General features: G+C 47.9%; 3 protein-coding genes across 3 annotated transcripts; 1 reads left to right on the plus strand and 2 right to left on the minus strand.

The window, feature by feature from the left end:
- Positions 1–1,089: 1,089 nt before the first annotated feature.
- Positions 1,090–1,586, plus strand: T069G_02517 (uncharacterized protein; the record flags this gene model as incomplete). Its single annotated transcript, XM_056169727.1, has 2 exons — positions 1,090–1,422; positions 1,491–1,586. The coding sequence occupies 2 exons, from the start codon at positions 1,090–1,092 to the stop codon at positions 1,584–1,586; spliced, it is 429 nt and encodes a 142-aa protein (XP_056030619.1).
- Positions 1,587–2,231: 645 nt separating this feature from the next.
- T069G_02518 (ctr copper transporter family domain-containing protein) lies at positions 2,232–2,904 on the minus strand (the record flags this gene model as incomplete). Its single annotated transcript, XM_056169728.1, has 2 exons — positions 2,232–2,340; positions 2,423–2,904. The coding sequence occupies 2 exons, from the start codon at positions 2,902–2,904 to the stop codon at positions 2,232–2,234; spliced, it is 591 nt and encodes a 196-aa protein (XP_056030620.1).
- Positions 2,905–11,766: 8,862 nt separating this feature from the next.
- Positions 11,767–13,056, minus strand: T069G_02519 (zinc-finger double domain-containing protein; the record flags this gene model as incomplete). Its single annotated transcript, XM_056169729.1, has 3 exons — positions 11,767–11,871; positions 11,929–12,878; positions 12,954–13,056. The coding sequence occupies 3 exons, from the start codon at positions 13,054–13,056 to the stop codon at positions 11,767–11,769; spliced, it is 1,158 nt and encodes a 385-aa protein (XP_056030621.1).
- Positions 13,057–13,273: the final 217 nt, after the last annotated feature.

The following is a 13,273-nucleotide window of genomic DNA, read 5'->3' on the forward strand; positions in this document are numbered from 1 at the left end:
TAGGCGGACATTCGGACGCCAGACGTGGAAAGAATGGTTACTTCACCGAGCTTTTTGATAATTGTACATAAGAGGATCCGACAAGATATAGATCGAAATTCGAGAATAGCAAACGAGTTGAGAAAAGGCTGGATGTAATCGTACCCCCTGCTTAGACTCAGGCCCGACAGCTCAGTTTATCCTACCTTGGAGTCTACGGGCTCGATCAAGCGATACCAGGATTCTCAGCCATCCTGACAACTCTGTGGAACAGAAATGGCAATTACATGCCCTCGTTGCTATCTTTGTTATGTAAGTTGCTATTCAGAATCCCTTGGTAGTTAGACACTTAGGACAGTGCGACCAAATAGGTAGGCACCTGACTTAGATGGACCACCGGGTACGTAGTCCTTTTATAGACACAGGGTACGCGGATATACACGTTGAACTTTCGTTTATCTAATTGTGTAGTCTCTCTTCTAGGCAGCCATCAGTATTTGCTCAAGTACAAGAGGTTCGGCCCACTCTATGGCGTTTTCTGGGGACAATTTATATTGTGGACTCTACCTGGTGATAGTCTGTACAAGGTCTGTTTCCGTCACTGCGAGCCTGTTGGAAGACGCCAAAAGAAAGGCACTGTTAATAAAGCATTCGCCTGAACACATTATGAGCGAGTGATACCGAAGTCTGACATATAGAGCGGGAGCTGGGTTTGATGAAGACTGGCAAAAAATATAGCCCCTTCTGGTACGTCCTTTTTAAGGCTTCCATGGTTTAGAAGGATGGAACTCAAATTGCTTCCAAGAATGGAGACCTTCTTCACAGATACATGCTTAAATTTTATATCAGTATCTACCTAGTGTCTAGATATTCATACGTGGCATCATTTCGTAGCCAAGGTTTATCCTGCGCGCTCCCTCATATCTATATATCTATTCGAGCGGCATTATATATTCTAGGCCCTCGCCCACCCCTTCTGCGTCTTTCTTTTTTCTTCCTCGCAAATTGCCAAAGTCTCTTGTCGGCTTTCACAATTTTCTTTGGCATTTCCTTCTCTTTACCGAGAGTATAAAATAACACCCACGAGAGCTCCCTCCACCCTTTTACAGAATGATGACCATGACTCCAGACGAGTTGGCGGCGGTCCTCGGAACCTTTGCGGCCGAAATACGGCAGGATATTCGCAAAGAGACCAAAGTCATAGAAGTCAACATACGACACGAGGTACTGGCCAACCAACTCAAAACGCAGCACGAGTTGATGGAGGTGCAAAAGAAGCTACGACATGACTTGGCGAAAATACGACACGACATCCAAACCCAAGCCCACGGGATCGAGATGTCCCAGAAAGTGCTCAACGACAAGCTTGAATCACTGACCAAGGAGGTCTCTGCTACGGGAGATAAGACTTGTGAGCTGCTGTTATCGTTGGAAGAGGAAGAGGTTTGTTTCCCTCAGCCCCTACAGTCTATGTAGCGGGTATAGACAAGACTTGACTGACAAATTCCAAGGAGTCAGATTCGTTCGGGGAAAATTCGGCTATCCGTGACTGGACAGCTTGGATCCATGATTTATTGCTAGGAGAGTGGCCAGATGAGGCGAGGTAATTTCATGCCTTCAATAAAGTCTTCTACTTGATTACAGCGGTACAGACTCTACAGTGTTTCTTGTCGAGACACACTCATTTTCACACTGGCCTGCGATCTTACATAATCGCAGATGGACAACAATTCCGGAAGCAGCCACGTGACTCTGAGCATTGTTCGTCAGAAAGCATTTATCCGCTTCCGGCATGGTGCGAGCAGGTTTGAGAAGGTTTTCTGAAAACCAGGTGGGCGGAAGTACCGGATACTTTGAGGTACCTTCAAGAGACAAGATGAGAACCCAACCGGTTTCAATATGAAGACATCACAATTGCTTCAAGATTCAATCCCTTGTTGTATATTCCTCCAAAATTCCTCTTCGTTAGATGTGCCATACGTTATGACCCAACGCTGTCAATTATGCTCATGTATCCTTGCACCCGCCAGCTTGTTCTTTTCCTTCCACCGTGACCCGCCGTATGTCCCTCCAATGCCTAACAACACCAAAACGCCAGCTCTAAAACAGGGGAATCAAATTATATCTAACCACCAAATGATGCCGTTCTCGTATCGCCGTAAATAATAACAATGAAAATTTGTAAAACAGAGATGAAATGCCATAGATGCCAGGTGCTCATGCTTTGATATGCTTTGCGATGCGGTTGGCATTTAGTGGGAGGGAAGGGGGCAATAGCGGCCGACGAGGAGGCTCCCTAGGAATGTTCCACCAAGGACAGACATGAAATATCCGACATTCATGGTCATGACAGCCAACATGCTAGAAAAGAAGCATCAAGGTCAGCTCCTGGTTCGGTCTGGTGATGTATGTATAGGTAAATAAGGCGGTAGTAGAGACTCACAGGAGGTATCCAACACCAACAATGACAGTATCCATGGCAGCGCGGACGGGATCAACGCTGAATCGCCATGGCTGAACTGAAGAGTGCTTCCTCTGCACGACAAACACCTTCTCCTCGACACCGTTCTCCGAGAGCATCATGTTCATGCTCTTGGCATCGGGGTCTCTCGACAGGCGCTCCGACACGGGCTCCTTGCCATTGACGACGACGTAGCGCCGCTGGGCGTCCTTGTCGGACCAGATGCGCTCTTGACGGATTCTAAAAGCCACCAGCAGCCGGGCGATGACGGTAAGGGCGATGAGGAAGATGCAGGTGCCGGCGTAGGTGCCGGCTTGGCTGGGCGTCCACGAGTTTGCGTAGAGGGGCGTGTGGATGTCGGTTTGGAAGACCATGGCCATGAGCATCGTCATCGTGGTAGAGTTGGAGCCGCTCGACGAATCGCCCATGTCCATGCCGCCCATGTCCATATCCATGCCAGACATGATGATTGTCGTTGCTGATAGAAAGCTTCTTGCGAGAATGATAGGATGGGATGTCAAGAGGAGAAAGACAAGAAACTGTTGTAAAGATTCTAGTCCTACACCGTCTTTTATGTGTTCCGTAGGTTGGTCTATAAGCAAGTTGATATGTCCGTTGGCAAGCAAATTGTGTGACCTGGAAGTCGTTTGTATGCCGGTCCGTCTGTGCAACTTCGAGTAAAGTGACAAGATCACAATGTAGCCGCGACTCCTCCTTTATGTAGCGTTGAAGCAATGGAATGCCCGCTGACTGAGAAAAGAGACCCGCTTATGGGTTTTGTGTGCTAGCTCTATTTAAAGACGATTTGAGGTTGGGTGGAGGGCGGAATGAGAATAGGCCGAGGCCAAGATGCGGGCGATACGAAACAAATAAACTGAGTAAATGGCTTTAGTATATGACTGAATAATTAATTGATAATCTAGTGGTAGTTGTCAAATATCAGCGCTGTATCGAAAGATGATATCTTAAAAGAGAGATCTGGCAATGGAACAAAAGAGCAGGTCCAAGACATTTATTTACTCGCCATGAAGGGCCAGATTCCCTGAACGCACCACATTATTCTTCGATGAGCCACCAGCAGCCCCCCCTCCAATTGGTCCCGAAATAGCGTCGCCTGTGGCCTGTTTCACCCTGTGCAATGACTAAAAAACTCGCTCACGATCAATGTCCAGCTTCTCTTCTCGTTTCCGGCCGGTTGTTTGCGATTTCGTGCGCAAATGGACGCAGGTGTTTTGACAGGGTGGGGGTTTGCGCTGTGGGGTTGCTGATTGGGTCCTTTGACAAGGTACCGGTACCTCCAATGGAGGGGAAAAGTACGTGCGAATACTCCGGACGTCTTCATTCAAACTCCAGCCATCAAGACATAACACGGCTTCTAATACGAGCCGCGCACCAACTCTCCTATTTTGGATTGATGCTCTTCTGTAAATTCACTCTCTGGTGTTGTCTGTTCTAATTGGACAATATCAAGCTCGTATTCTTGGATTTTCGTCAATTTTCATCGCTGTTTTCGTTGATTAAATGTCATCTGCTAGTGCGTTGATGAGCATGTTTGCGATATTATTCTCTTGTTGAGCTGACACTCCCCTCCTGACCTGCACGCATCTTTCTTCTTCATACTCTCATGTATCTATCCACATACTCATGACTGTAATACTTTACATGATTATCTACAAATGGTAATCACAATTGCCTCTTATACCAATTAGCTGAAGGGACACGGGATAGTGGCCAGCCAACTTATACGCTGGCTTACCACTCCATTGCTTGAATATCATTGTTATTACTATTAAATAGTCTCTAGAGGATTTCTCTGAGCCTGAGTAATAATCTCAGCTCGCCATAGGCCATCATGAAAGCATCGATAGCATCCCTTTCAAAACTAGCCCCGTCCTCCCCTAGGGCAAAAGCAATATCAATATTCCAAACGAGCCTTGCAATCATCTGATTGATGCCCATGAGAACCCGGTGCTTCCCGATACAACTATACGGGCTAACAGAAGAAACGGTTAACCGGCACGTCATACTTTGGAGCGACCAGAGGTGTGGCTGATCTGTTGAGGACGGGGCAAACGCATCCTTGTCTTTAGTCATGTCTGGAAATTGGTACCGGCGTTCTAGAACAAACGAGTCTGCTTTTGAATAGACCGCTCCATTTGCAGCTCCAAGAGTAAGTAGGCATCGTTACAAGGCAGACAGTGCAAAAGTGCTCGTGTACTTTGCGTCTCATAGATGACTTACTCCTCCCAAGTGCATGCTGCGGACACATCACGGACATGCTTCCAGGAACATGAACGCCACCAAACATGACTACCCCTGGAGTTGTGAGGCGGTATATCATCGTTGGGATGTCTTCGGGATGCGCCAGCTTGTACAAGATGGAAGCCAAGCTTGCAGCCGTTATGTGGCTGGCGTCTTGTCAGGCTTGTTTCTTTACTTGTCATGCTCACTACACATAAACTCACCTCCCTGCACCCATTATGGGCTATGTATCCCCAATCAATGAATCTGTCTCCTTCTGACTTGGCCCCCCTCCTTTCAGTGGGTCAAGCAGGGTCGTCATGATATCAGGGATCTCTGGCTCACACTTGATTCGACTTTGTAAACTATTCCGATAAAATCCGATAAACTTCCACCAATCTCTCGATAATATGGGAATACTCATCCCAACTCTTAACAACCAAACAGACAGTTGCAAAGCCAGAGGCAAAATCCCAACACTCAACAGATCAATGGCCCAATGGTTCCGAGACGTTCCCAGCTTGTTGAATGACTTTCTAAAGGCAAGATCGCCCATGACATCAAAGCTGTAGAAGAAAAATCCCTTTGCCATGTCAATTGGTTGGCCCCGACTGCAATGATCCTCTCAAACAAGACGCTGCGGTACTCTCTCATCTGCTGCTCGCACCCCCTGACCCCCTGAGCACTGAAGGCCCGACTCCAAACGCGGCGAAGCTCATTGTGAATAGACCTGTCGTGAATCATATTGAGAGACGTCATGGGCTTGGTAATGTCGTAGATGCGTCCCCTTTTGCATTTTGACGCCGGTCCATGAAGAGCCATCACACCCTTTGGATGGCGTATCGACAACTCGGACGGACCAACCCGAGCATACGGGCCGTATTGGTCGTGAAGCGCGCCAATTTTGTTCTATGTATCCGGGCCACACACAGTATAACATGGCCAGAAAATCGAGATACGTGCGCCCATGGGGCCTGGAAACCTACTTAAATGGTGAAAGAAGAGCCGATATGTGATGAGGCTCAAGTATAGTCGGAGGAAAATTTGCATAAAGCTGAGTCGACAAGATGATGGCGGATATCCAATATCCGCTGGGCTTGTTGAAGATGGCAGATTGAGTCAATACCACGCCAGAGAGGAAACTGGATGCCACAGCAGACTCATAGCGCTGAAGAGGAAGATGGTGTTCTTCTTTGTTGAAGTATATGGGACGAGTGAGATTGTCGACGGCCCACCAACTAAAGTATGCATAAATGGTGCAATGTGTAAAAACTGCCAAGATTAGACAAGTCAGATGTAGAAACTAAGTAATTGAAGGTAATGGGTCTTGCATGTGCATCAGTGCTTATTCGTAGACACATTTACTCGACGACTGTACCATCGCCCCCGATGGACTCACGGACTTATTTGCGGAGAAGTTGAAATGCAAATGAGTTGAGCGAATATTTGGACGACAAGGATGAAGATACGGTGTCCAAAGTTCACACTACTCACTATGGCTTTGAAGAGGGCTTTCTAGAAGCCAAGAATCGCTTCTATAAAGACCCTCGGGTCTGTGCAAGAAGCACAATGCGCGGTTTGTTGCGCTTGCACTGGCATATTAAACGGCCCGTTTCAACTTGAATTACAGGCCGGATCAAATGAGATATCTGGTAGTTATTGTGCGCCTTGTATTGTATAGAAGATAGGAATGGGGCGATTACAACGATATAGCATGACTGGAATCTGGTCCGAGGGGGTGAAGACTTCGCGATATCTCGGCCTTATACAATGCTTACCTGGTATGGAATTATATAAAATGGGTACTTGCTCTATTCGAGTTTATAATGGAAACTGAAATCCGTTTTCGCCGTATAATTCCCGAAAGACCTCTGCTGTTGACAGGTGGCGTCCACGAGCATGAGTCTCCATTGACAAGATGCCATAGAGTCTCCATCTCGGGGAAGTTAAAGAAAGCCATAAAGGCACTACATATATTTCTGAAAGCATTAAGTAATAACATGCGTGCAGTCTTTTCACATTCACGTGATGATAAGAATGACAGCTATCTTGATTCCGCGGACGCTCTGAATCTAAATCTGCTGCTTCTTTCTTCTTTCTTCTTCCTCAAATTCTCCTCTACATTTACGCCATTGGTTGTCCAACCAAAGCCATGTCAAGATTTAGCTTAGAGCTAGCGATTTAAACTATGTCCCATCTTGATTATTAAGGTTCGATTCTTCGCAACATCACTCGCCACTAAGCTTCGGCATCCCCACCATCGCGGATCGTCGGAGTGGGTTGGAAAGAGTGGCCATCTCCTTGTAAGCCTATTGGCCGAGCCATACTTGCAGCAATAATTCGCGATGCAACGATGTTGAAGCAAGTGACTTCGGCCTGTTGGCAGGTGATGCTTGTGCCTATCTATGTCGTTGTCTTTCTCAGGTATCTGCCCTCAGTCTGTTGGACACAAATTCAACCCTCACATAATTTCTTTTCGGATATTAATTTCAACATCTCTTTAGCACAGCTCCCCAGCATGGAGACCCTCGTCGGACAGCTGGGTGACACGTTCCACCTCTTCGCTGAGCTGCCTTTCGACGTGCGGGAGATGATTTAGAAGATTGCGCTCCAGCCGCCTCAAATACGCAAAGTCCTCTTCCTCGGCACTTGGAGACGTCAGCAGCCCTTGAGACCCGGCCTGGCAGCTTATATCAATCCCGATGCCAGAGAGAACACACCCCTATTAGTCACCGAGCTGGATAACCGCCGTTCGATACGCTCGATAGAGGATATCCTCTGGTTGACCAATGTGGAGGCCCGTGAAGTAATCCGGTCGGTGGACAGGAAGCGAGCGAGGGAGCGAGCAAACCGGCCGCAAGTCCGAGATCAACCGCAGATATTGAGTGGTCACTTCAGAAATGGACAACAAGAATTGACATTGACATACGCCTCGGACAGAGACGTGATATGTTTCGAAAGCAGGGACTTGAAGAATATCCTGCACTGGGTCTCGCATACGGCAGCAATACCCCCATTCATCGAGATGGGCTTCTTCAACTTTGCTTTGCCATACCACAAGTCATGGGCCGAGTTTTACCCAGAGAAATCACCCATATATCGATACCACAAGCGGAGAACGATGGACGGTATCATCTTCCGCGCATGCGCCAGATCCGGAGCCCAGCACTTTTGGGTGATTGACAGAGTGCCTCGTCCCAAGGAGGAAAGACGGAATGAGTATGTTGAAAGTCATTTCAAAATTTTTGGCTATCGGGAGCGCTATCTACCGGTCATCGATAGGACTCATTGGGATCTTCGGGACTCAAAGTCTTTAGAATTCATGGATAGACTTAAAGCGGCAGTGTTACATTGGAAGGGGCTCGTCATTAGCAATCGGTCGCCTTTGGAGTATTCAAGACCTCCGACGCAGTATGGAGTTCTCTGCTGCGTCGAGTGAGAAAAACACGCCGCATTATCCCAATGATTCTATGGCTACTCTTGGGAGATAATGGTGGTGGTCATTGTGAAATCACGGGCAATGGATGCATGATTTTAGTGAGGAGCTTTTTACTCAGGGGCCACAGGTGCAAATGGAGGATGGATGGAGATGTAGGATAAGCGGATATCATTCTTGAGCCTCCACAGCGATATTTCCAAACATGTTCCATCTTTCTAAATCAGCCGATGCCCGCTTGATCATATGCCATGTGCCGCCCATCGTGATAGGACAATGTATGGCTTGCAGGGTTTGTCGAGGTTGTGCGACGGTGATGATTCGCTCCATCATCACAAGCGGCTATATATATTCCATACTATTCTACTGGTTACCTATACTTTCTTTCAGTGATATTTATAGCCTGAGTGAATAAATGGTTGGGCATGCTGCTTTGTGATGCTAGGTATCCAGAAGGCTCAGTTTCATGTTGGAGTAACCACCCACGATACTGCAGCATTTGATTACTTATTTTGCGAGATTCAACAAACATTATACAGTGCCATCTCATCTCATTAAATTCAGCAAGGCCAATTGCAAATATTGACGACCTTCTCCCAAAATCTACCACTACACTACAAACACAAGCGTCATCATCCATGCACCCAAATGCAGCCATCCGCGGCACGTATCTGCCCGAACCCTCGCATCTCCCGCCCGTACCCGTCCAGACATTGCCGATATGCAGCATGCCTCTTTTACCGGATAACATTCCAAAAATACCCAGTCCGAAGCCCTATTTTGACGTCCTGCCTCACGGAGCAAGCAATTATAAAAATATGATAGAAAACAAAATAGTTTGGAGGACAGGGGGGAGGCGTGTTTTTTTCTTTTCTAATTTTTTTCTTTCATGGTTTCTTCTTCCCGTGATTGGATCCCGCTACTGAAAAAAAAAATGCAAGACAATAGGGGGCGTGTGTCAAAGCGAAAAGGGATCAGCACGCGGCTTTGGGGCGTGTGCGTGTGTCACACGGGATGATACAGCAGAACCGGGGGGAGAGAAAAAAAGGACGTTATTGAGGATTCTCGGTGACGAGGTGGATCTCGTTGTGCTTGTTAAAAAAAGCCTCAATCTATTGACAAGTTCAATCCCGGTTTCAATCCTTCACTCTGAGCCAGGAGAAGAGTCGTTTTTGATAACTATAGGAGTTTTACTTCTTTTGCTTATAAAACATCGTGGGCAACACAGCAGCCAATATCCCTCGACGCAGCCATACAACCCTCTCCCCCTTTGAGACTAAGCTGGGCTCTCACAAGGCAGGTGGTGGTTGCACATCGGAGCTATGCAAGAAAAAAAATAAAAAGGCACACAAAGAAGCTCCGAGATTTGGGAAGACAAGTAAACAGCTGAAGAAGGATTGGGTAGTGTGGACTTTGACAAGGCTCTTCAATTCGATGATAAAGAATAAAAAAAAAAGACTCTACGTAGCCTATGAGAGCTGAAGGAGTGTCTTTTGATCCCGGGTGTTGGGAAGAAGAACCCTGTTCGACCGGTGAGGACGAGGTGCATTAGCTGCTTCATGATATCGACTTTTTCGGTCTCTGAAAATGACCAAATGCAGCAACATGCGCGTACTTTCTACGGAGTACGTGGGGGCTTAAAAAGAGAAATATAGACACACTCATGACACATTCGACGCAAAGAGTCGTGGCACATGGGGCACTTTGGATGGAGTAGCACGTATGCAATGCATGTCTTATTTCTCCTCTCCGTTCCTCTGGTGAAGGAAGAAAATAAAAAAAACTCAACACTCAACACATAATACATACATACAGACACACGCACACAATAAGACAAAACAACAAAGGCAAAATAAAATAATAATAAAAGACGGACGAAAAGATCGAGCCGAGCCACACCTCAACCAAAAATTCCCCGAAATCTTTTGCCACTCAGCTGCACTCTCTCTGTCTCTTATTCTCTCACTCACCCTCTCATCATCCTCCTGCTTCGCCCCCCCCTAACAATCCCCATTACAAACCAACTTCGCCTCAACAAAACAAATATCTCAAATAAACCACTAAACAATAAAGAACTAAACCCCTCAAGACCATCCCACCAATGTACATACATACATACCTTACATACATACACACATACACACGCACACACACTCAACATCCTCAGAAACCCCCAAATCTCACCCACAAATGCGTCAGCTTCCTCTCTCCTCCTACTCTCCTGTCCTTCGGCATGTACCACCCCAAAACCTTTTTTTCCCAGCATAAGACACCTTAAAGAGAACAAAAAAAACGCCACTCCAAGTTCAAGCTCAAAACAGCGCCTCTCAGCCTTTCTTCCCTTACCCTTTCTTTTTTTCAGCCCCCAGGGCGGAGAATTCACACCCACACCGGCCCAGCCGAAGCAGCAAATCACAAGTTTCCTAAAAAGCCATCAAATCATAAAATTATAAAAAAAACATAAATACATAAAAGAGAGTTCTGCTCTTGTACTAGCACCCTTTCAAGTTTAAGAGCTGGCTTGAGTTTTGAACCAAGTCTCTCTAAGCCCCCTCGCCCCGCGAATCATGTACAAACTAATGGACTTGACCGAGACCGATTACATGCATTCTCGTCTGTCCGTACCCTTTTCAGCTGCTTCGCTCAGCACAGTCGTCATCATTTTGTAGGCTCCTTCGTCTCAGTGTGTGGGAGGCGAGCGAGGTTGTGTTTGTCCGGTTGTCATTTTGCTCATTTCGCTTCCCGAAGCGCCTTCAGCCGCTCTCTTTTCGGTTTGGCGGCTGGACGTCTTTCTGCCTTGTCTATTCAATCCACCTGCAGCTTGTTTGTCATTTACCTTGTTTGTAGTTGCTATTGTCTGTCTGCCTTGTCTGCTCATGGTAGTATTTTCCGGCATCTGTTTGTATTTTCCTCTGCCTTACAAAGCCCATCCATCTGCCGAACGCTCCTTGGAGCCAGCATCTGGCAGATGAAACGTGCCCCCTTGTCACTGCAACCACTGGAAACAAGCGTACCCATGACAGATGGTTTTATTACTGTTGCTGACTCTGCATCAAATCCGTAAAAACTCCATTTGCATCCATACCGTATGCTCTTGACTTGACATTGTCCAGAACCTTGTTTAAACCCGATATCCCGTAGACTATACACTCCCTATAACCCTGCCTGGCCATCCTTGCTCTGTAATAGAGTAAACCCTGGCCCCTCCCTCTTTAAACGCCTGATATGAAGCAGAAGAGGGATGAGAGAAAAAGGAAAAAAAAAAAAAAAAAAAAAAAAAAGATACTAAAGAAGGATTAAAAGAAAAAAGATCAGGGTGAAAAACTACACCGGAACAAAACAAAACTCCCCCAAAATCCATGGAACAAATGCGACAACCTTCTCGTCCGGGGTGTCTTGTGTGAATTTTTTTGGTTTCCCTTTTGTAAGACCGATGCATGTTTTACCTCGTCTGAGAGGGGCTTTGTATCTCCATATCTTTGAGCCCCTCCCCTTTTCCATTGGGTATCAAAACCAACCACATGCTGATCTCCTGCATTCGCTTGCCGTTGCAAGGTGCTCTTGTGCGTATAGTAGTTTACAAGCTGCTCGCCTCATCCGGAGCAAATCCCGGTCCTGTCGCCCGGTCGGTTCCCCGGAACGTCGCGGCTTAACCGGCCTCTCCATTTCGCTGGACCCCTTCGTCTGAAGCACTGGGGTTCTCGGCAGAAGTCTCGTGGCTCTTGTTTTCGCAGCCCTTGACCAATCGGTGTCTCTGCAGCAAATTGTCAACAACCACGGAGAGAACAGAAACACAATAGCAACTACATACCTTTAGAGCGTCCTTTCGTGAAAAGCTCTTGGCACAATAAGTACACGGGAATGGCTTGACGGCAAGGTGAATGCGCTTGTGACGTTTCAAATCGTGATTACGGCTAAACGACTGAACGCATTGATCACACTTAAATGGCCGTTCAGGCTGTGCCTGTGGTTGTGCGTGTGGGTACATCATGGCCGGGGCCCCCCCGTACCCTCCAGGAACTATTCCGGGAATCATCGAGAGTGAGCTGCCAGGCTGGTGAATGTTGGACATGACGGGCCCGCCCATTGTTGACATCGGTGCCTGGTAAGTCTGATAGGAGCGATAGGGGCCGGGGGGCGCCATGGACGGGAGTGGGTGCTGGCCCAAACCCCGTGGAAGCGGTGCCGCTCCCGTGGGCGAGTGGCTGTTCGGCGAGTGCTGGGTTGCGTAGGAGAAGCCAGGCTGGGGCTGGGCAGTCGACGAAGAGCCGTAGCTGGGTCCGCTGATAGAAGATCGACTGTGCCCGTACGGCTCAGCATGGGCTGGAGCATTGGACATGGACGGCGCTTGTGTGATGCTCCCTGACGGTAAACTAGAGTGGCTCTCCTGGCCATTGGAAGACTGAAAGGGATGATGCTCATAGGACGCTTCCCCTGGGGCTGTGGGGGACTGGGGACTTCGCTGAGTGCCGTAGGGCTGGGGATAGAGGGATCGCGGGGCGTAGGCCGCCGTTCCCAGAGGATGCTGGGTTCCGTTGGCAGCATTAACGGTATATGACGGTCCGCCAGCGGTCTGCATCGGGGCGGTTTGCTGGCCCGTAGCTGAGTTGACGCCGTAAGAGGGGTTGCCGGGTGTTGGCCAATTTCCGTGGACGTGGCCGGCGTTGTATGTATATTGCTGCATGGTGTTTGGGGCTTGAGAACCTTGCGAACTGCTTGTGTGGACACTCGACAAACCTGGGCTCAGGCCTTCGCTGGCTCCTGAAGACGGGGGGGTTAGATCGATGTTCTTGATGTTATAGAAAGAACGAGGTCGGGAAGAGTAGTTATCCGTACTTGGAACCTCTGACTGTGGCGGGGGGAGAGAAAAGGTAGGCAAAGCGCCAGTTGCCGGTCGTCGGGACGAAAAACTTGACGGCGGTTGATGAACCGATTCCATGGCACTGGCTTTGAAACGGTGTTGATCGAGTCGACGCTGCTCGAATCGTCGACACAACTGGCTGTTGGTTGCTCAAAGGTTAGATAGATGCTCTTGTTCTATTCGGTAATGAGCGCGTCAAGTAACAGCACGAGGTTCCTCGAGTAGAAGTGTTTCTGGGAGGTGGGTTGAGGCTTGTCGAGATGATGATCATGCAAGAGCTATGCGCCAAGGCAAG

Source organism: Trichoderma breve, chromosome 2 (genome assembly GCF_028502605.1).
Source record: "Trichoderma breve strain T069 chromosome 2, whole genome shotgun sequence".
Classification (NCBI taxonomy): Eukaryota; Fungi; Ascomycota; class Sordariomycetes; order Hypocreales; family Hypocreaceae; genus Trichoderma; species Trichoderma breve.